A 23,503-nucleotide genomic window follows, 5' to 3' on the forward strand; every position below is an offset into this window, starting at 1 on the left:
TAACTTATGCAAAAAATGATGAAAATTTTAATTTGTGGAATTCTAAAAATCATTACTATGATGATTCATTATATGAATCAAACATAAGATTTGCAATTTGATAAAAAAAAAAAAATTCATTTGTTCCTTCAAAATTCATCAACCAAAACCCCCCTAAAAGGTTTCAAATTTTCTGATAAACAATCATCTTCAATTATTTAGGGGTGTTTGAGATTGTTTATTTGAAACAAATTATGTTTTTTTACAAAAATACTTATCAACTTATTATAAGTCAGAATGTTTTAAATTATTTAAAAACTCTTTATTACCAGTTTGACACCGTTATAAGTTATTTATTTAAACATTCAAAAATACTTATTACAAATGTCATACCAAAATATGTCAACAAATTATTTTTATAAACAATACCAGACACCATGTCGTCATTATGGATTTGTAACATAATCTTCCGAATCGGGCTTTAATTTTAGAAAAAAACCCGACCCGCCGTTGTTGCGCAATATCCTTTGTTCAGTTCTACCTTTCTCCGATAACAGACGCCCCTGAATCAAAATCATAACCTGCAAGTACTCATACCCATCGTCAATGATCCTAGATTGGTGAAGAAATTCACGATTTGTTAGACTTAGGGTTTTAATCTGGTGATCCAAATTATTTGGTAGGGTTCGGATTCGAATTTCGAAGATTCGATTCTTGTCTGAACCATGGCGATGGAAGCACCATCGGAGACGAATAACGCTAACCCTAGCACTGTTTCAACGAAGAAGAACTCGAAGACAAAGGGGAAGAACAACGATTTTGAGTTCTGTAAAGTATGCAAGCTCAATCACAATCAAGGTCGCCGCCATAACTACTTTCCTAACCATGTCAAATCTCTATCATCTTTCTTATCTAGATTTCAGACCAAAATTTCCGACGTACGGTTCTTCCTTAAGAACCCTAGCTTACTTCGTCCCGAGCTTGCTTCTCGCAATAGATTTTGGTGTGTTTTTTGTGACTCAGATGTTACGGAGCAGGGCAGCTCATTTGCCTGGTGAGCAAATCATCACTATATATACACACACACACACACACACACACACACACAACATGAATGCATATACGAAAGCACGCGTAATTCTTTCCCTTGAGAAAATGTAGGTAGAAACTGAATATCAAAGCTTCTGGTTATAGGTTCTATTCGTTTATAATTTCTTAGGTTTTCATATTAAGTTGAAATTAATTTGAATAAAACCATCACAGTGATTATTTCTAACTAGTGGAAGTATGCACCGATCTTTCAGTCTAAGTCCAATCCTCCAAAGTTTTTCTTCGTGAAGAACTCTTCCTCGAAGTTGTTTGATTAGCAAGAAGACATAACTAATGTTCTATAGTCGTGTTCACGAAATAACTAATGTCTTATCGACGGAGACAGAGTTGAGCATTTAAATGAAGACAACTATAGAACAACATCTTCTCGCCATTCAAACAACTTCGAGGAAGAGTTTTTCGTAAAGATTTTTTGAAGTTCATGCGTTTCTTATTGTTAGACTCGGATGAAGCAAGTTTGGATCTACCTTGTCTTTGGATGGTTGGGACTTCAATTGAAAGATGGGTCCAATGTTTTGAGCGATTAGAAATAATTGTTGTTATGGTCTTGTTCAAATTAGTTTCAACTTAATATTTCTATACGGGAAACGTTGGCTCTTTGCTTGTTAGAGAAGATGTTTTAAAGAAGAATTAGCAAACTCATGTAATCTTGCTAAGAACTATACGGAACTACAACCATCCTAGCCGATTTCAGCAATTTCCTTTCAATCTGTTTTGTCAGCGAGAATGGGATCGCCCATCTTGCAAGTGCGGATCACTTGAAGAACTTAAAAAGTTTTATGTGGAAACATGGTGGTGCAATGGATCGAGTTGACCATTTCCAGGTTTCTGAGGCAGATCTTGCTAAGGTAGCTTGTTCTTTGTAAGACTCTCGAGCTAATTTTCTTGTTGATTTTATGCTTTCGCTCTTACCGGGTAAGATTCTTGGTCATTGCCATATTCATCCGGTAAAGTAATGTAACTTGGTAAGCGCTTACCTGGGTAAACATTTGGTAAACAGCCCCTTAGTAACTGATATTGACGTAGCGTACGTAAAACATGACATGTTCTTCAAGTATGTTTCTTAAAATAAATCTTTTTCGAATTATACATGTTTAAATAGACATTTTTAAACATTAAACTCATCAAAAATGTCTTTTAAAAGTATATTTTTCCAATCATAGTTTGGAAGAAAAGTATCTTCTTATTGATACATAACTTTTATTTTATTTTATTTTATTTTATATTATGATAATTATCTGATGCACCACTAACAAAAAATATTGGATTCGCCTCTGCTTACAATTTCCATCCTGTTATTGCAGTATGAAAAGAAGTGCATATCGATGAAGAATGAAGGTGCTAGCGAACAATCTCGCAGGGCTCTAATTGGACCTTCAAATGATATCCACAATGAACTGAAATTTGATTATGTAAATAACTTTGACAGAAATCCTATCAGTTTTCATAATTCAAGTTTTCCAAACGGTGTTTTACCTTTACAAAATCATACGAATGAGAAATATCAGGTATCCCAATCAGATCTCTCTGGAGGTGCAGCATCAAGCACTTCATCATATGATAATAAATCGTTGTTGGCTTCAAATGCAAAGCGTCCAAATAACTTAAGAGGTATCTGTTCACAAGACATAATTTGTTACTTTTTTCCCTTTGGTTGTGCTTTTACAATATATATGGTGACATTCTTTAGGGATCGGTGAGAGGGTAAAAGGGAAGGTTCATATGTCAATCATTGAAAAAATCCGAAAAAATCTATTTGAAGATGCATATGTGAACCTATGTTATTGATTATTCATATGGGTTCACATATGCATTATTAAATGGATTTTTTAAATGATTCACATATGAACTTTCCCTTCTTAACTTCCCACGATATTTAGTCCCTATTTGAATCTCCCAATATATGGTACATTTTATAGTGGCTGGTTCAAATAAAAAGGCTAAATATTGTAAGAAGGTAAGAAGGGAAGATTCATATGTGAATCATCGAAAAAATCAAAAAATCCATTTGAAGATGCATATGTGAACTCATGTGAATAATCTGTAACGTCGGTTCACATATGCATCTTCAAATAAAATTTTCCGATGATTCACATATGAACCTTCCCTTCTTATCTTCTCACATATTTAGTTTTCTTATTTGAACCTCCCACTATATTGTTACATTTTATAGGGACCGATTCAAATAAGAAAGCTAAGTATTGTGAGAAGGTAAGAAGGGAAGGTTCATATGTGAATCATTTAAAAAATCCGAAAAAATCTATTTGAAGATGCATATATGAACCGACGTTAGTCACGGTTACATATTATTCATATGGGTTCACATATGCATCTTCAAATGGAATTTTTCGATGATTCACATTTGAACTTTCCCTTCTTACCTTCACGGTGTTTAGTCTTCTTATTTGAACCTCTCACTATATGGTGACATTAAAAGTTTTCTTGTGCTCGTTTACTACTCTGGAAATGCAGGCAAGACTTGCTTAACTGAAGGCCAGCTTCGCAATGGACCGGTATGTTTCAAATCAGCATAATCTCTGTCATTTTAGGGCTCATGTTTCTAATCTCAGGTGACATATTTAGGATTCAGTTATACATGGAAATTAATTATCTCACCCGAAGCTTTCCACCATGAAATAGTTCTTCTTTTCTGTCATATTTTCCCCTAGTTGCTTTGGTAATCTTTACAATGAAAAGTGACCTTTAAAATAGACACAAGAAAGATATTTGCAAGACCAATACAAAAGTGACCTCAATGGTAGGTGCAACTATGTCGAGTTTTAATGTTCTCACATCATTTAGCTTTTCAGAAAAGATTAATGTGTGGAAAAATGATAATTTTAACAAATAATTATCTAGGTTATTGAGCACTTTTGCAGTTACTTTCAGACCTTGCACTTGAAATAAATATGTTTGGGTAGTAGGAAGCCACCAGGAGCTAGGGGTGTTTGCAGTCCAGTTTGGGCAGTTTATAACCCCCCAAACCGCAAACCAAACCTCAATGGCGGGTTAGGAAAATTTTCAAACCCAATCGATGCAGCAACCAAACTGGTGAAACCGGAGCACAAAAGGTAGTCTGGCTCTGGTCTGACCGGTTTAGGCGGTTTGGGACTAGTTTGGGTTTTAAACTCTAGAAAAACACAACATCTATCTCCAAAATGAAATTTCTACTAATATAACATTATCAAAAAAATATTATATTGAATCATAAAAGAAACATCTATCTCCAAAATAAATAAAAAAACATTGAGCAAGTTGAAAAAAATCAAACAAGTCCATATTAAGCAAGTTGAAGGACGATTTGGAATTTGACAGATTTTGGAATTCAATTTAGGGAACGTGGACAATTGAGAAGTGGAAACTAACAACTTAATTCTTCGATGTAGATTTTTTTAGTTGCGCCATAAAAGTCAAGGTTATAACATGAAAACTTAAGTATAATTAATACATGTGTATTTTGGCAGTCGGTTCAGTCCAAACCACTAAATACCATTCGAATCGCAGACTAGACTGAACCGAGCAGTTTGGTTGTTTTTTGACTGAACTGGACTACCAGACTGCTCAAACTGCCAAAAAGTGGTCCGATTTGACTTGGTTCGACCGGTTTCAGCGGTCCGGTGGTTTTTTTTAACACCTCTACCAGGAGCATTCACGATGACATTTTTTACCAGTGGTTGTGTCAGCTGCCTGTTCTTCAAGACATCATTCACACTTAAAAATCCCGATTCATCTCAGACCTAAAACTGCGAAATTCATAAGCCTTGGGCTTGGTTACCTAATCCTTATTTTAATAGTAAGCTGATATTGCCATTTATCGGCGATGTGGTCCACATCCTTTCTTTTTATATCGTTAAATAGGATTAATCATGTAGCATTGTCTAGTATCACATAATATTAGAAGATGTTACTGCTTTAATGCTAAGGTTGTGCTTGGTTTGCAGGATTGGAATGGATTTGGAATTGAGTTCCATTCCAATCCCAAGTCTCAGTTGAAGGATTTCCCGGATTTGAAATCCCACAAACATAGGATTTTGAAATCTCATGGGGATGGTTGGTATTTCACGGGATTTCGTTAACAGTGTTCTAAAATATGTTAAAAACATTTGTTTTGTAATAATTAATTAATAAAAAAGGAATTTAATTATTTTTATAATTATTTATGACTTGCTTTTATAAAGAATGGAATTCAATTCCATTCCAAAATCCTGCAAACCAAACACACCAAAGATTCTAAGTCCTTCCACGAAATCCAAATCCCTCAAATCCATTCCATGAAACCAAACTCCCCATAAGGTGATATGCATTGATGTCGGTGTTCTAAAAGCGCACCATGGTGTAAGACGCGTCTCCGCCTGTAAGATAAGACCTATAGTGTTTGCAAGGTGTGGCTCACGCCATGGCATGACGGGTGTGCTTTTTTTACAAGGCGTGACTATTTTTCAAGTACTTTTTAAATTTAAGCCTTTCCATTTTTTAGCTTTTGTGTTTTTACACTTTTACAGATTTACCTAATCACATCACACAGTTTCATGGATTCATACATATTGTATATTTAATGGACTCACAGTTAAAACAAAGTTGTAAAACCCTTCCAAATTTTATTTTGAATATTTGATCACGTACTTCTTATATAATATACAACATGTATGAATTTTTTTCTAATACGAATGTAATTTTTTAATATCATTATATCATTGAATAATAAATAGAAGTATACATGATATATGTATACTGTCCAAATGAACGGCTACCAGATTGTTCCTCAGTTTTTCATTTTTTTGCGATTTTCCCGTGAACCTGACCCTATATATATAACTTAAAAATTTGCCGCCTTTTGTCATGCCTTGAAAAAATCCACGTCTTCGGCTCCTCGCCGTGACGTGTGAGGCTTGAGACTTGACCTCGTCAGTCGTCACCACACCACACCTCACACCATTTAGAACCTTGATTGCTGCAAGGCCTGTAGCTGTGAAATCTTTTTGTGTTTCTCGTCCTTCATAGAAATCCCGTACTTCTGGTATAGTCAGATTTGACTCTCATTGCATCGCTCAACTCGACGACTATGGCCTTTACCGCCTTGAAATACTTAGTTACTGATGCTTCACACTCATCATAACGTTTGATCAATCTAGTGTATTTTCTGCTCGTTCTTTATGTGTGTTTATTGCCACTTTTTTTGGGCATATACTAATATAGTAGGGGAAGACATGCCAGGTATATGCAGATAAAAGGGAAGCTAATGGGGAGGTTAGTTCAGCAGGTATTCCTAACAATTTCACTTTATTTTTCACTCTTAATGTTGTTCGTCTTCCTTTCCTATTTTTTGGTTATTGGCTTAGGGGCCATTTACCAAATGCTTACCCAATAAGCGCTTACCAAGTCACATTACCTTACCGGATGAACATGACAAGGACCTAGAATCTTACCCGGTAAGAGCGATGACAAGGACCAACACCCTTACCCAATAAGTGCAGGTGATAGGTGATGATTCTTACCCGGTAAATTGTTACATACGATACCGTTATGATGGACTAAAATCTTACCTAGTAAGGTAAGTGATAGTGCTAAATCTTACAAGTAAGCGCTTACCAGGTAAGTGTTTGGGTCAACCCTTCAAGTCGCATTCTCAGACTTTCCAATTTTTATTAGGGAAATTGACCAAACTAGCCATTTTGGATAAAATTCTTCACTTTTTTGCCATACTTTCCAATTTGACCAAAATAGCCAAGATTTCGCAAGTGCCCATTCACAACTTGCTAAATGTACTTTCTCAAAATTAATTATCATTCTGGTGGGGTCGGCTTCTGAACTCTCCTTGGTGGCTTACGAAATGGTCCACCAGAATCATTTTTTATTCAGTAAAAACTGCGAAACGGGCAATATTGAAATCTTGGCTATTTTGGTTCAAACAAGAAAAAGTTTGCTAAAAAGTTGGCTAGAAAGTGAAGATGTTCGTACAATATGGCTAGTTTGGTCAATTTCCCTTATTAATATTATTATTATTGTTGTTGTTGTTGTTGTTGTTGTTACAGTCTTAAATATTTCAACCACCAGTTTGTCGGTATTCTGGAACATATGCCACCTGGAATCATATTAAATATGGCGATTGTTTTCTTACTCGTTCTTTTCTCGGGCTCTTCTCTCAGGTTTGCTGAAGCTCACTCAAATTTCTTCCACAGTCCATGGCATGGATGCAGGAAACGTGCATTCTGGGGCACCACCTCCATGGTTTGATACAACCAATAGAATTCATCTTGATCCTGCACCGAAACCCGGGAAGGAAATGGATCCAGTCACTAAAACTGTAAAGTCAAAATTAAATCCTAAAAGGGTCGGAGCTGCTTGGGCAGAGAAAAGAAAGATAGAAATGGAGATGGAGAGAAGAGGGGTGTTGCCTGCTAATAGATTTGATGCTAACTGGCTTCCAAACTTCGGTAGAGTGTGGCAATCGGGAAGCAGGAAAGAGTCCCGGAAAGAATTTGAGGTCGAGGCCACGAAACCTCCGAAGGATGAAATTGAATCAGATTCATCGTTGCAGTTACAGCCTTATATAAGCAAGAGAATGGTAAGCTTTTAAATTGATTATTTCTTTTTTGAGTTTCCGGATTAGGTTGTGATCGTTTTATTGTTTTCTCTGTCCTGGAAATAAAAGGCCAACATGCAAATTTGACCATTCAAGAAACCACAATCCGCGATTAGATGATGAGGTTAATTGATTTCGTAGTAAAAAAATGAGTAATTTTTATTATAGTGAAAAGAGACAAATACATTGAAAGGACCAAGTGGGACAAAAATGCATTTTTCTTTAGGGAAATCGACTATACACCTTTTAGCCACTTTCTTTATAGGAATTCCCATTTTAGCCAGAGTTTACACAAATGCCTTAGGCATTTGCATAAAGTCTATTTTTCAGATAAAAAAAATATTTAACCAAATTTGCGTGAGGATCCCCATTTACGTAAAGTTTTTTTTTTCTTTTTTTTGTTAATCTGGAACGCATTTACGTAAACTCCGGCTAAAATAGGCCTTTGGTTCCAAAAATGGCAAAAAAGTGAATTTGGTCGGAAAGGTTGGCTATTTTGGTCAATTTACCTTTTTTCTTTTCTGTCCCACCAAAATAGGTGGAACGAATATAGTGAGATGGGACAAATTTTTGGTAAATTACTAAACTACCCGTCAATTAAAACCCCAAAACCTTTCATAGTTCTTTTACCCGTCTAGTACTATCTAGTCTTGTTCACGTACCAAATGCACCCTTGAGTTCTTATCAGTTGCATAATTTAATTGCAGCCTGCATCAACATACCAGACATGTTAGATACACCTCTTTGCTGCTAAAACTCGATATTTCAATCTCACTGATTTATCCACCGTTAGTTGCAGAACCAAATATCTAGTTTTTGTGGAGAATAACATAGCTCAAGGCCGGGGTACTCATTGGCTCATTGCCCGACTGGAGCATATTTCCAAATTTGGATCAATCCGTCTTTTTGGCTCCACGTACATCCCTAGGGTTGTGCATAAAGTCATTCAATCCAATTAGAACCAACCAACAATAACTAGATATCCAATTTTGATAGGATCCAAAATTTCAACATCCAAATTGGATTGGTCAGTTATAGGATGGCAGTCCAAAATTCAATAAAACCGAACTAATCCAATCCAAATACCATCCAATTAATAAATTTATATAATCAATGATATTTTACTTTTAGTTGATATAATTGAATAATTAGTTGAAATGATGGGTTAATTTGTTGAAAGTTGGATCAAAATATTTGGAGGGATCCAATAGATAACCAATAGTAATACCTAATAGATGGAACTGATGCGCTTCGATCATCCATTGGATCGGATCTGTTGTCCAATGTTAATTTGATTGGACCGGATATCCAATGGATGACTAAGTTGGATTGGATCGAGACCTAAATCCATTGGATTTCAACCGATGAACAGGGATGCATCCCACATCCCCTGGACCCACCTCTGGATGAGATATACATGGCTCGTTTGGTTTATGTCTATTTGGCTTAAACCATATACTCTCTACACTCTGGCCAAGCACCAGGGATTATAAACAATCAATCTTGATAGGAAGTCGATGATGCTTATCTTGTTCTGAATAGAGTTCTTTTCAATGTTTATACGTTTTTCTTGGGATATGATTTGCAGCGCCGAGAAGCCAATGGATGACGTTTCTGCTTAAAACCACGGATGCATACGGATTTTGAAGGTAAAACCCAAAAGTTTGATGCAAATCAGTTTTTGTGGCAATTGTTAGTTTGAAACCAAACCACCAACTGAGAGGGTATGTACATACTGCAAGTAAGTATAAACCATTATTTCTTCCTTTTTCTGCTTTGTTTTAAGATTTTCGCTTTGAAAATAGTGTGGAATCGTGCTTACGATTGCCAGGGATATTAATCGTATAATTTAGCAGCCTGAGTGTCGTCTCGCTTGGATAAGCATATCGTACACTCGAGGAAGTAGGTTTTGTTGCTTTTTTATCAGTTGTAGAACATTAAGATGGTTAGAATTAGAACAGCCTTCCTTTATTTGAACTTCTATGGTCCTCTAATACATTTATTTCAACTAGTCTATGGGTCAGTGCAAAAACACCCATATATCATCTACCCCCCTGGACCAACATTTTTGCCTTTTAAGGTGGAACAGAGACTTGCAAGTTGTCCGATGCGTTTTTAGCATAATTCCATTTTTTTCGAGGGATTTTTTAAGCTTTTTGGATGATTTCGCAAGATTTTTCAAGGTCTTTGGTTGATCTCGAGAGATTTTTTGGTTTTTTCTGTTATTTAGATACTTTCGGTTTTTTGGTTGATTTCGTTGGTTTTGGCTTTTTGGTTCATGTCTCATTTTAGGGTTCCTAAAAGTGTGTCGATTTTAATTTGATGTCTGCTCTTCTAAGTTAACAAAAGTTGACTGCATCTATGTTAACTACCGAGGCCCCTTTGGTTTGATTTGCGTGGTTCCGATAACATGTAGAACCGGTACGTATTTGTGAGTTTGACACGATATTCCAATATATTCAATTTGGTTGGAACAAAGTCGGATTATATGTAACGTCATATTTTTTGGGTTACCACGTATACATGGATGCCATTAGGGGTCTTAACAAGCCGAGTCGAGTAGCAGGTTGTTCGAGCTCGACTCGGGAAAACAATCTCGTACTCGAGCTTGACTCCAGTTTTAATAATTCTTTTTCAAGTTGGTGATCGAGTTTGAGGTTGAACATTCTTTTAATATTCGAGGTATTAAGTAATAAAAAGAAAAAAAAACTATTTGCTTTTATATAATATTAGAATGATATTTGCACAATGTAATAAGATACTGTAGAATGAAAATTCATTTCCATATTCATTCCCCAGTATGAACCAAACAATCCCTTGTCTTAAACTAAATTGGTCAAATCCGCCATGCGCTATTTAAGCACGTCACCTTCTTCGGATATTTGCTAGGACCGGTTCATGCTAGGAGCAGTAGGGATTGATAATAGGATCGGTTTGGACTAGGACATGTCTATGCGTACCGCATAGCGTACAGGTCCGGGCACAAACGAATAGATGCAATTTCCTATCTCAAAATATATGAGCAATCATGTGTAAAGACCCATCATAAAACTCTAAGAACAACGATCGCTCGATGACATAGAGCTTCTAAAGATCGTTCGTTCCACATGAAGCCCGTTTCAGTACCAAGCATCAATGGCTCGAATGGCGCACTATTGTAGACCATAAGTTTAGGGTTGCAAATGAACCATACGAACACGGACACAAACAGAGACAATCGAACAAATAAACGAACACGAACGCTAAACGAATGCAATTTTTTATATTCATGTTCGTTCATTAATAAAATGTGTTTGTTCGTGTTCATTTGTATTTGTTTGTTAAGATACCAAACGAACTATCACAAATGAACCAAAAACAACCATCATTACTCATCATTTCGTTATTAAAAAATAACATAACAAAATGAAAAATCGGATATACTTAGAAGAGATAAAAAAGAATTCTATAAATTTAATTTAATTAATAATTTTACATATTAATTTATAATAAATAAATATATTTATATATATATATAAACAAGCATAAACGTACATATATGAACGAAAATTAACGAACGAGACAATTGTTTATGTTCATTCATTTAATTAAACAAACAAAAAAAATGTGTTCACGTTCGTTAATTTATTAAATAAACGAACATAAATGAACTTCTTACACCGAACGGTTCATGAACGGTTCGCTAAATGTTCGGTTCATTTACAGCCCTAACCACAATATACAAACACTATAGTAAACCAAACCAAACGATCCCAGTTGAAGGTGGGGGTCTTGAGAGGGTGTGATGTACACAAACTCGTTTCTACCTCAAAGAGCAGAGCGGTTTTTTCAGTAAAGACCCCAAACTCTCCAAACACTATATTGTACAAAAGAATATAGAACTCGAGGATCCCGAAAGAAGAATCATCTTATAGCGTACATAAACGATGCCGAGAGCTTTTGTATAATGTACCTCTCTTTGAACGTTAAGCGCGAGAATTTCCATAGAGTTGAGCGTAGACTCGTTTTGTCCTGTGGACGACGATCATACTCAAGAAAACCGCGATTATACAAAGTGCAGATAAGATCCCGCAAGTGATGGAGTAGCAAATGGTGCCGTAGCACGTGAGTTCTTCGTTGTCGTGAAAGACATGATGTTTTACCGAACTCTGTTTCTTTGCTTCATAGTCGTAAATTCCGCTAGCGATGACACCGGAGAAGATTAAGGAACCTGTTGGGCTCGCGAGTGCAAGAAAGTTATACAACGCGCCAAAACTCTTCAAACCGAATAGTTCCGAGGCGGCGGAGGGAACGATGGCCCAGTGGGCCCCGTAACAAAGTCCCATGACTACCGAAACCACATAAATAGCACCGGGGGCGCCCACCGCGTAGTATAACAGCGAACCTGCCATTACGACTTGAACTCCAGCCATTGCCACTGGTCTCGGGTACGCATACTTTCTGGAATGCAAAAAGATTCATCAAGACATATACATATTGGCATATGTATACGTATACATATACATATACAGGGTTAAGAGGAAAACCGCAAAAAATGAAAGATTGAGGAACACCCTGGTAACCGTTCATCCGGATGGGATGCCCACAAGCAATTTGTGAGCAATTTATCCATTATGCACATGTGCATAATATGCACAAAAACCAAGAAACGACTTCAATTATTTGTATGAATGGTTACCAAAGTGTTCCTCAGTTTCTTAATTTTTAGGGGTTTTCCCTGAACCTCCATCTATGTATACATATACATACATAGACATCGTTAGTATCATTTTTACGATGGCGCACCTTACGATTATCTCGGAGAAGTATCCGCCACCGACACGACCAAGAAAGTTCCAAATGCTGATCATGGAAACGAAAACATGAGGGTTTTCATAGCCGAGCGATTGGCACATTTGACCGAGGTTATCGATTATGGTCAAACCCGATCCAGAAGCCAGCACGAGGGAGAAAAACATGAGCAAAAAATCGGCCTTCACCAACGCCTGCATTAACGTAAAATCCTCCCCTCTTCGTGGACCCTTCTTACGATTAACCCTCACGGCTCCGTCGGCCGCCGCTTGCACCAGTTTCGCTTGCAAATGGGAGATCCGTTTTTGCCTTTCGTGAGCCGGAAGTGAGTCCACTTCTGAAGGCTTCTCGTCTTCAACCTCGCTCATTATCACTTCATTTCCGTCTTGCTCATAAACGATCATTTTTTGCTTTTGATCATTGTTCAGAAGGGTTTCCGCAGCTGAGTTCTGCGATTCGGAAGACGAGAAAAACACCAAAAAAAGGGGGATTCCGATGGGAAGCAATATGAGAATTAACAGCCCGACCGTGAGCCAAGTGACGGTTGTCTGGTTCAGATCGACGACATCTTGTAGGATCAAAACTCCCAAAAGATAAGCTGCAAGAATGAGGCAAACACCATAAAGAAATAAAAAGCTCGAGCCATCGGATTGTCTAACTTGTCTATGGCCGCCAACGGGTCGAACCACAAACATTACCGAAGAGATTACGATCGTGGGTCCCACTGCAACGATGAAAATAACCGACGCCTGATCGGGGAAATTGAAGATGGTGTAAACTTGTGTCAAGATTGCACCGCTCAAGCCCGCGAAACCCTTTAGAATCCCGACAACTGGGCCACGGCTTTTAGGGAAGTTTTGAACTCCGGATACAAGAGCCCCCGTATTGAAGTAGGTTTCGCCATTCGTTCCAACGAATATGCAAACACATAGCTGCAAATGGAAAGCAATGAAAATTTTAACGAAAGTTACCAGAGATTTCCGCATTCAAAAGCGTTTGGATGAAAAGCCGGAGAAAACGGTTCAAATAGTCATGAGCATACCTTCTTCGAATTCTAAGAAATCGACATACAGAAGACAACGAACACTCGAATTGCAGGAAATGAAGAACAAAACACTACATTTGGTTAAAAGCAATACAACAAAATGGCTTCATAGGACACCAAATATGTCTAAATGTTCTAATAAACTGCTTTATGGATGCGTTTGGTGCACTAGACAGGACATAACAGGGCAAAACAGAGATAATTGTTCCGCGTCTGACAGAACTTTACGTGGAACAGAGTGGAATAAGCGTGTTCCACCCCCATCATATTGAACAAGGTGGATCAGACCTATATTTTACCAATATAACTTAAAAATAAAACTTAATTCTTTTATAAAACCTCAAATACGCCTCCCTCCTTACAATTTATTCATTCTTTAAATTTTATTTATCGTATTTTATGCTCTTTAAACTTTCACTTTACCGTCCTCAAAGTATCTTCTAGATACTGTTTCTATATTTTAATTAATATATGTAATTTATTAAATATTAATGATAAAAAATAATATAGAAAAGGTATAAAATAAAAATTGGAAACTACATAAACCTTTTATTTTGGTGTCATTTTAATCGTCTTGACGAAAACTTTCTAGTGATATATTTTGTTATATAAAAATATTTATTATTATAATTCAATAAATTGCATAAAATAATCAAAATATATAAACAACTCATTTGGGTTAAATTGGTCATTTTATCTGTTCTGTCATGTCTCTGTCCAAATGCTAAGTAGTTATTATGTCCTGTCTTTGTCTCGATATCAAACGCACCCCATAGGACGTACTTTTATAAGACCAAACAATCGTGCGTCCTATGTAAATGTGTTACAATAGCGTTCAAAAACGTCCTAACAAGTTATTTATGACAATTTTGAAAATAAACGTCTTATCAGTCTGTTTTTTATACTTCCTTTGAGAAAGTTGTCTTATAAAAGCTACGTGTTCATCAGGGGCACTTTATTTCAAAAGTGCCTTAAAAAATTTGTTAGGCTCAAATACGTCTTAACATCCCGTTCAAACACCTTTTTATAAGAAGCACAAGCGTTTCCTCTTATAAACTGAAGCCCAATAAAGCAGTCCATTAGGATATTTAGACATCATTCACGATACAATCTTCTACTTTGCTATAAACTGAAGTCCAATAAAGCAGTCTATTAGGTCCAAACACTGATTACCCGACTCCTATCTTCTTTTCCGCGATACATATAACATTCACAATACAATCTTGAATGATCTTGACACTACATTTCTAAGAAATCCACATACAAAAATGCAAAAGAATACTTGAGTTGGCCAAAAAGCACAAGAAAAACACTTTAGTTGGCAACTAGAGTTTGTGTTCATTACTTTTATTTTTATTAACCTGGATATCCAACCCGCTATGCGAGCCGACTAATCCCAGTGCGACCACCTGCTTTGCAGGTAGCCCGGAGTCACCGTATTTAAACCTCCGTGGCTACAAGGGGATTTTTATTCCTCCTTAGATTTGAACTCGGGATTTAAAAGTAATGTGTTCATACTTTTAGAAAGCAAGAGTGTTAACCGGACTTTGTTTACTACTTTCGGCAAGCTCGAGTATTGTTTTTCCCATCCCACATCGATAGAAAAGTAGATTTGTTAGAGCATCTCAAACTGACTCTTTAAAATAGAGAAAACAGGGGTTTTGTTCCATATTTTGCTCCAACAGATTTTCTATATTGTTCTCTAAAATAGACAAAACTAAAGAAATCTCTAAATTTAATCACAAGGGTGGTGTCTGATTGGTTTGAGCTTGGCTCCAAAGGTCAAAAGTACCAGAAAGTTCCAGGTTCAAATCCAAGGAGGAATAAAAATCACCATGTGGCCACAGAGGTTCAAATGCGATGACTCTGGGCTATGTGCAAAGCAGGTGGTCGTCTTGGGATTAGTCGGTTCGCATAGCGAATTAGATTTCCAGGTTAATAAAAAAAAAAATCTAAACAGTAATAAATATATTATTAAAATACTCTATTTATTAAGCTCCTACCAAACAGTAATAAATAAGCCACTTTCTATCTATTAAGCTCCTATCAATCAGTCGTATACAGCTGACTGAATAAGTTGTGACGCTCACTAAGGTCGTTAAGATGCTAACAACAATTTCAATCACTTCAAACAAGATAAATCAGCAGCAATATAAGACGATCTTCATACTGTAAGCAAAATTAGGGATATAGAAACTAACCACCCACAGAGGCATTTCAGGCAATGTGTGTTTGGTACTTAGCCAAACCAAACCATACCCTAAGAAATTCTGAGCAACTCCGATGAACAGAACCACCCAAATCGGAGCAATTTCACACAAACTACCAGCTACGAACCCAATCGCATCACCCAGATCCTTAGCCACACCCAACATCGCAATCTGCCGCTGATTATAACCCATATTTCTCTTAATCACCGGCGATATGCTTCCGAACATGTACCCGATTCCGGAGCACGATTGAACCCACATTGAAGCCACGAAAACGAGCCATCGATTGTAGAATAGACTCTTCATCTGTTCATGGAACCTCATCGTCCTTGATTTTGAAGCTCTAGCCTGCAAATCTGAAGAAGAGTGGAGGATTTTGCGATGGTTTGATGGATTTGTTTATGGATGGAGATGAGTGAGGTCCATAGTAGGATCGATTTGGAAGTTGGAATCTAGGGTTTACATGAAGAAGGGTGAGGGTTTTGGGATAATATGATCGGATTTTATGGACGGAGATGTTGAAGCTCCATGGAAGGATTGTGGAGTTGGATTTTTTTGAAACACTGAAAAATAACAGGATTTTGGTGGAGGATGGAGAGCCCTTGATCAGCAAACTAACCCATAAGTTATAATAAAATAATAATATCAGTTGGCTTGTTTGACAAAATCATTCTAAAATAACTAAAAATAATATCTTGAAAAATTAATTAATTATAATAATTTATAAATAATTATTATTTTTAGAGAGTTTTTCAAATTTTGAGGATTTAATCATCTCTTATTTTAGAGAATTTGTTGGAAATTTAGTCTGCTAAAACGATATCGTATATAACATTTTTATCTTGTAAGTCTTTGCCGGGTAAAAGTCACCACTCTCACTTACCAGGTAAAATTTTAGTCTAGGTATCGTATGCAACATTTTTATCCGGTAAACACTTACTGGGTAAGATTCGTCACTCTTACTTACCAGGTAAGATTCTCGGTCCTGAACCTATCTAAAAACATTACAATATGTTAATTTTCACAACTAAAAGTAAATTACAATTTTTTTAAAGATGTAAGTTCAAATATCTCAAACATAATCGAACCAATTACAAACAATATATTAAATTACAATATAAAAATAAACATAAATTCAAATATCATACGACTAACATCATGATTTCACGATTAGACAAATAAACTAGGTTTTTTCGTGAGCCTTATTTTGGGTTGTTGAGGTAATGGATAAAAGTCTTTTATATTTTAAAGTTACTGTTTTTTTAATATTATATATATATATATATATATATATAAACATATCGGCCCGGGCCGGTAATCACCGTCCCCGTTAAAATCCCCAAATACGTCCCCAATCTCCGCACCATCCCTGATAAGATGTACCCAAACCCGACCCGAAAGTCTTGGTTTTCAGTTTTCACCATCGGTTTCGTTTTTTTTTTTTGCCATCCCTAATCAAAATAATTGTGCACGATAAAAAAGACACGCATTTTAAAAAATATATAATTCATAACACTTTTACTCAACAAAAGAACAGTTTTACCCTTAACTATTAAGAGATAAATTTTCTTCATCTCATATACAAGGGTATAATAGAAAAATCGACATTTTCTTTTAAAAAAAGTGAACAATTTATTTGAAACAAACTAAAATAGTAATGTAGACATTTATTTTAAGACGAAAGAAATATAAAATTTGGTATAAATAGCAGTTTCTTTTTTTAATAACATAATATTTTTTTTTATATTTCCTCAATAAATTGAACTTAAATTAAATTATAATTAAAAAATTGAATTAAAAAATTACACAAATTTATATCTTATTCAAAAATAAAAACATTATCGTTTTTTTAAAATCACATAAAACCATATTATAACATCAATTGAGATAAAAACTAAAATAAACTATTAAAATCAAAATGTATATCGCTGCATTGTACAAATATTCTTCTAATTATTCAAAATGAAAAAAAAAAAAACACGTATGATTCATTTACAATGTGGATAAGAAAAGGATAGAAACGTGAATCATTTTGTAGCTCATTAATTATTTGCTTTATGACATTTAATACAATAATTTTTATGCTTTATGGGTTTGTGTTTCTTTAATACAATAATTAGAAAAAGACAAAAAAAATTAATTGTTTTTTTTTTGTTAAACTAGTTTATTATCTACAAGATGGTAGTAACGGTTATATTTTAGTCTATGTGTTTATCTTATCAGGTAAGTGAAGAAGAAAACTCTTACCAAAATGATGTTTATAGATAAGCGACATTTACCAATAATCCATTTTAATGATTGAGAATGTTACCCGTAAACGTAATGCCTCTTGTTGATAAACGCTTAGTAAAAAGCCTCTTAATATGTGTCACTGTCGTTTGCATTTCATTCGCTTTCATAGACGTTATCTCAAACCCGTTAAATGTCTCTGCATGCCCCCACACATAAGGGTATTTTGGTCATTTTCCTATTCTAACCCGTCTTTTCTTCCTCAACTCACCTGAGCGACTAGCATATTTAGAAGTTTTAAACAACTTATATGAGTTGTAGAAGATTAAGGTTCATTTTTGTGTTTATAATATTAAATAAAATATTTTTTAATTGGAGTAAATAACTTTTTATGTTATAAGCACATTTATTAATAATATTTTATCAAAGAAATACCCGGTAAACCTAAAAACAAATGTCGACATTTTTATTTTAGTTTATACTAAAATAAGTGTCCACAAAAATAAGTACCTACTTTCTAAGGTGACGTTTGTTTTTTAAAAGAAGTTGAAGTCTGAAGTTTAATTTCACTTCTGATTTATAAAAGGTGGTCTTAAAGTCTGAAATCTGGATCAGTAAGATTGTTTGTTTTTACGTCTGAAGTATGAAATTTGAATCAATCAAATTAGTGCAAAAATATAAAAGATAAAATAGTTCTTTTTTATAATAGTATAAAAGATGAATAGTTTTCGCTAACAAATCTCTTCGAACCGCCAAAATATGAACCATGTGATAGATGGCGGATTAAGATTAAGAGGCATTAAGGGATATATTTATTACTTAAAATTTCAAAGGATATTTAGAGCTTTTAAGCTCTTATTTTAAAAATAAAACAAACGCTTTTAATACCCAGACGTCTGAATGTATCAGATTTCTGAGGTATTAATAGGTAATTTTGAAAAGAGTGTTTAGGGTAAAATTGTATATGAATTAAAAATGCAATAATTACACATTTCTAAAACTATATTTTTCTTTCATTATGTACATTTTTTGTAAGTTTTGAGAGATCGAGATAGTAGTTACTATGTTAAAAAAGCAGATTAGTCACAATCGGTCCTCATTTTCTCTCTTGGAGACCAGTCTGAACCATGACCATGACCATTTACGAAGGAACCACTGAAGGTTGGGACCAGGATCGGGACCGACCGGTTAACCGGTTTGCCCATGTATGATTTTCAGTACAAAAACCAACCAAATGGGTACAAAAAGAAAGCAGTGAATGAACCAAATAGCATTTAAAATCTCAAATTGAAAATTGTATAGAAATGAAGGAACAAAACCACAAGGGTTGTGGTGTAGTGGAATATCCCATCTGCCTTGGGTTCAATTCCAGGTTGTGGAGAGTTTATCAGAGCTGATGTCTTGCCGTCGCAATTTGCTACGATTAGTACGGGCATAGCTCAGTAAGAACAAGTGGAAATGATGAACATGAATGTTTGTATATACATTCAAAATGGTCCTAATCCATGGCATTGAAACTAGGGGCATCCCACCCTAACTGATCCACAACCTTCCTTATTCTTTCTTCTTGACCCTTTGAATCCCCTAAGGCAGTAGTGAAGGGGTATATATAGGTTACTTTCGCGGCCATGCACCGATACGAGACCACGTCTCCTTTCACCAAGAACTCTAGAATGTCACGCCCAAAACCTCCATCAACCATTGCTTGCAAATATCGGCCTGCCAGGTCAAGATTTTGCAGAAGATTAGTAACCAAACAAACTCAGTATATCCCACTCGAAAGTAGAGTCTAGTAAGGGTGTGGTGTCTTGGTCAAGATTTTGCAGAAAGAACAATAACCAAACAAAAGTCAGTATATCCCACTCAAAAGGAGGATCTGGGAGGGGTGTGATGTACGAGTCAAGATTTTGCAGAAAGATCAATAACCAAACAAACCCGGTATATCCAACTCAAAAGTACGGTATGGAAGGGGTGAGATATACGAGTCAAGATTTTGCAGAAAGATCAATAACCAAACAAACTCAGTACATCAAAATTAGAGTCTGGTAGGGGTGTGGTGTACTAGTCAAGATTTTGCAGAAAAATTAATAACCAAACAAACTCGGTACATCCCACTCAAAAGTAGTGGGTCAAGGAAGAGCGTGATGTATGAGTCAAGATTATGCAGAAAAATCAATAACTAAACAAAATTCGGTATATCCCACTCAAAGGTAGGGTCTGGAAGGGGTGTGATGTACAACAATACGAGTCAAAATTTTGCAAAAAAGATCAATAAGGCAATAACCAAACAAACTCAGCATATTCCACTCAAAAGTAGAGTCTGGTAGGGGTGTGATGTACAAGTCAAGATTTTGCAGAAAGATAAAATAACCAAACAAACTCGGTAGATCCCACTCAAAAGTAGAGTCTGGTAGGGATGTGGTGTACCTGCCAAAAGTTGACCAACAAACTCATCATTTTGGTTTTGACGTGGCAAAGTTGACTGAAATTTTATAACAAAAACATTCTTTTTCTTCTAAAGAGCTTCATTCTAGGTGTATATATACGCAACTGTTTGTATGCATAAGAATATTTCTTTGCAAATTGGGGTCGAAGAGCATACGATTGCAAATTTGCAATTGAAGAATGCTTCATGTCACCAAACAAACTTTTACGATTGTCGGCTATGAGTTGTCACTTTTAAAGCAAATTCTTGAGAATTCTAACAGGATTTGTGATGAATATCTTGGACATACTAACTCCATAAATCATCTAAAATTGGATATATGATCACCCCATGGGGGAACCTAGTAACTCATTCTCCCGACATAGTGTAAAAAAGTTACGACTTTTAAAGGTGTCGTCGTATTATAAGACATGTGCCACCGTTTTGGTTATAAAACAAAAGAAAGGTGCAGAGCATTGGTAAAAATGCTTTTAGAGGAAGGGAAGGTCTAGGTTCAAGTCTTGGTGAGTAAACTTTGCAACGTTTTTCTAGTTAGAATAAAGGGTTGTTTGGTTGGTTTTTCATTAAGTCCAGTATCAATAAAGTTGTCTTAATTTGTTTGTATAGATTGAGAAGGTTTTTGTTTAGGAAGGTTTTTTGATAGATGGAAGAAACATATTTTTTAACCGGGAGTTTGGAAAAAAAAAACTTGGCTTTCTACATAAGGCTCTACTTAGACACTTACTGAATAAGTCACTTTCTATATCATTAAGCCACTACCAATCAGTCATACATAACCGACCAAATAAGTTGTGAGTCTCATTAAGATTATGTATCACCCTTAAAGATTATGAATGTGAAAGGACTAAAAGCACATAATGTGTATGAATAAATGCATGTTCATCTGCAATATATTGCATTATATTTGAAAAGTAAGATCTACTTACCATCTGGGGTGTTTTCCACGATCTCAATCTTGGCATTTTTCTGCGTTTCTAGAATTGCTTCCTGCAATTGCTGCAATCATCATTGACAAAACGAATTTTCACATCAAGCACTCCATAGTTTACTAAATTGAAAATGAAACTCCACAAAAAAAGAATTGAAAAAATATCAAACACCTGGAGGGCATTATCTATGGACTTCTCCGGAATCCTCCATGGGAACGCAAAAGATGATGATTTCGGATTACTCGAAACACACCCAGGATTGTTCGATGGGCACGGTCTAATTTTCCTGCAATAACAAAATCACGAAAACAAAAATTCAAAGAAATTCAAGCCCTATATATTCAACAAACAGGGGCATAAAAGCATATCTGTCATTGATAGAAATTTCAATCAGAAATGTGTGAAGTAACAATACCCGTTCTCCAATCCGGTGATTAGATTCTTGGACTGAGAGAAGGGGGTGGTGGCGGAGGGTAAATTGGGCGGCGGCGAGTTGTTGAGAGAAGGGATTGCGAAAGAGGATGGAAGTGGAGAAGTAAGAGTGGCGATGGCGATGGCGAGAGAGAGGAGATGATTTGAGAAAAGAGAGGGTTTTTTGGGAATAGAGTTTGGTAAAATGGAAGCTGATAACGATGAAGATTGAATTGGGAATGGTTTGATGGTGGTGGTGTTCTTGGAGAAAGCGAGTGGCAATGGAGGAAGAAGGTGAGTAGTTAACCCGAAGCTCATGGTTACCACTGATTTGGGCTCATTTGTGGGTCGCAGGTTATATTCACATATTACACCTTTGAAGGAAAAACACATAAATAATGTTTTATCTTTTATGTTTTTATTTTAGTTTACCGTAGAAGTAAGCGTGCAATGGAGCAAGATACATCTTGATTTTAATATTTTATTTTATCTTTTATTTCAGTCGATGTTATAATATGGTTTTATGTGATTTTGAAAAAACGATGATTTTTTTATTTTTAATAAAATATAAATTTGAAGATAACATAAAAATTTAACAAAAATATATCGATATTMGTATCAAATTAACTATTTAAAATTCCTTATTTTTTATAATTTTTAATTTAATTTATTTATTATAATTTAATTTAAATTCAGTAACGAAGTAATTTATACTTGGTTTAATAATATAATTTTTTAATAAAAATAATAATTAATTATTTTGTTAGAACTCGATAATTATTCTAATTATATTTTAGATTATTTATATTTTAAAATGAGATGTTTATCCTCTATTTGATCATGTTTATCCGCAGTTAGTTACACGAATTCAAACATCGAGCTTTGATAAGTTGTATTTATGCATAATTACTTGTAATCTTGAATTTTAAGCAATATGCATCAATAAACGGTACTTCATGCATAAAAAAATGGTTTTTAAGAGTTTTTGTCAAACGCTTTATAATATAGTGTGTGTGTGTGTGTGTATATATATATATACATATATAGGGGAGCGTTCAAATAAAAACCACTCAATTTGTAAAAACCGTGAAAACTTTATTCAACCAATCATAATTTTTCATTTTGTTCATTTTTTTGTAATTATGAGAGGTTGATAAACCATTTTTATTGTGGACGGTGTTAATCATGGATATTATCATCTTCATTATTTTAATTTTAGAGAAATACATGAAACAGTTTCATTAAAATTTCATTAAATATTATATGAAACAATTTCATAACCATATACGAAACAAATTCATCAAAAAAGTATTATATGAAACAATTTCACAAGATTAAACAATTTCATATATATATATATATATATATATATATATATATATATATATATAGGAACGATCAAATAAAAATCGTCCTCATTTGTAAAAACCGTACAAACCACCTTCATACGTCGATTTCATTGTTTAATCTTATGAAATTTTTTCATGAAATTGTTTAATCTTGTGAAATTGTTTCATATAATACTTTTTTTTGATTAATTTGTTTCATATATGGTTATGAAATTATTTCATATAATATTTAATAAAATTTTAATGAAATTGTTTCATGTATTTATCTAAAATTAAAATAATGAAGATGATAATATCTATGATTAACACCCTCCACAATAAAAATGGTTAATCAACCTCTCATAATTACAAAAAAATGAACAAAATAAAAAATTATGATTGGTTGAATGAGGTTTTCACGGTTTTTACAAATTAAGTGGTT

The 23,503-nt window shown here is 34.9% G+C and overlaps 3 protein-coding genes across 6 annotated transcripts; 1 reads left to right on the forward strand and 2 right to left on the reverse strand.

Annotated features, from left to right (window-relative positions):
• Positions 1-498: 498 nt before the first annotated feature.
• Positions 499-10,348, forward strand: LOC112511810 (TITAN-like protein). 4 transcript variants are annotated; one of them, XM_025117588.1, is made up of 8 exons: positions 499-1,033; positions 1,811-1,937; positions 2,394-2,501; positions 2,598-2,700; positions 3,562-3,602; positions 6,295-6,349; positions 7,236-7,654; positions 9,261-10,348. In XM_025117588.1, exons 1-8 carry the CDS (start codon positions 705-707, stop codon positions 9,279-9,281), a joined length of 1,203 nt encoding a protein of 400 aa, XP_024973356.1. In that variant the 5' UTR covers positions 499-704; the 3' UTR covers positions 9,282-10,348. The 4 variants fall into 4 exon arrangements, with proteins under 4 accessions (XP_024973356.1, XP_024973355.1, XP_024973353.1 ...); XM_025117587.1 differs by having other exon boundaries at positions 499-812; positions 903-1,033; positions 2,394-2,700; XM_025117585.1 differs by having other exon boundaries at positions 2,394-2,700.
• Positions 10,349-11,221: 873 nt separating this feature from the next.
• LOC112510764 (protein NUCLEAR FUSION DEFECTIVE 4-like) lies at positions 11,222-16,219 on the reverse strand. The gene is made up of 3 exons (XM_025116103.1): positions 15,710-16,219; positions 12,458-13,395; positions 11,222-12,112 (listed from the first exon to the last, which is right to left on the reverse strand). The coding sequence occupies exons 1-3, from the start codon at positions 16,040-16,042 to the stop codon at positions 11,638-11,640; spliced, it is 1,746 nt and encodes a 581-aa protein (XP_024971871.1). The 5' UTR covers positions 16,043-16,219; the 3' UTR covers positions 11,222-11,637.
• A 2,984-nt stretch (positions 16,220-19,203) lies between these two features.
• LOC112511533 (thylakoid lumenal 17.9 kDa protein, chloroplastic) lies at positions 19,204-22,060 on the reverse strand. Its single transcript, XM_025117195.1, has 4 exons — positions 21,738-22,060; positions 21,494-21,608; positions 21,320-21,389; positions 19,204-19,666 (listed from the first exon to the last, which is right to left on the reverse strand). Exons 1-4 carry the CDS (start codon positions 22,049-22,051, stop codon positions 19,446-19,448), a joined length of 720 nt encoding a protein of 239 aa, XP_024972963.1. The 5' UTR covers positions 22,052-22,060; the 3' UTR covers positions 19,204-19,445.
• Between the last annotated feature and the right edge of the window lie 1,443 nt (positions 22,061-23,503).

The sequence above is a fragment of the Cynara cardunculus genome (assembly GCF_001531365.2).
Source record: "Cynara cardunculus var. scolymus isolate 2C chromosome LG 4, CcrdV1, whole genome shotgun sequence".
In the NCBI taxonomy this organism is placed as follows: domain Eukaryota; kingdom Viridiplantae; phylum Streptophyta; class Magnoliopsida; order Asterales; family Asteraceae; genus Cynara; species Cynara cardunculus.

Coding starts and splice junctions, on each gene's coding strand:
- LOC112511533 (XM_025117195.1), bottom strand. CDS start 22,051: ATGAGCTTCGGGTTAACTACTCACCTTCTTCCTCCATTGCCACTCGCT. Junction 21,390..21,493: donor CCATAGATAATGCCCTCCAG/GTGTTTGATATT, acceptor TGATGATTGCAG/CAATTGCAGGAAGCAATTCT. Junction 19,667..21,319: donor CGTGGAAAACACCCCAGATG/GTAAGTAGATCT, acceptor TTGACCTGGCAG/GCCGATATTTGCAAGCAATG.
- LOC112511810 (XM_025117585.1), top strand. CDS start 705: ATGGCGATGGAAGCACCATCGGAGACGAATAACGCTAACCCTAGCACT. Junction 1,034..1,810: donor CAGGGCAGCTCATTTGCCTG/GTGAGCAAATCA, acceptor CTGTTTTGTCAG/CGAGAATGGGATCGCCCATC. Junction 3,603..6,294: donor GCCAGCTTCGCAATGGACCG/GTATGTTTCAAA, acceptor TAGTAGGGGAAG/ACATGCCAGGTATATGCAGA.
- LOC112510764 (XM_025116103.1), bottom strand. CDS start 16,042: ATGAGGTTCCATGAACAGATGAAGAGTCTATTCTACAATCGATGGCTC. Junction 13,396..15,709: donor CTGAAATGCCTCTGTGGGTG/GTTAGTTTCTAT, acceptor TTCCATTTGCAG/CTATGTGTTTGCATATTCGT. Junction 12,113..12,457: donor TTCTCCGAGATAATCGTAAG/GTGCGCCATCGT, acceptor TTTGCATTCCAG/AAAGTATGCGTACCCGAGAC.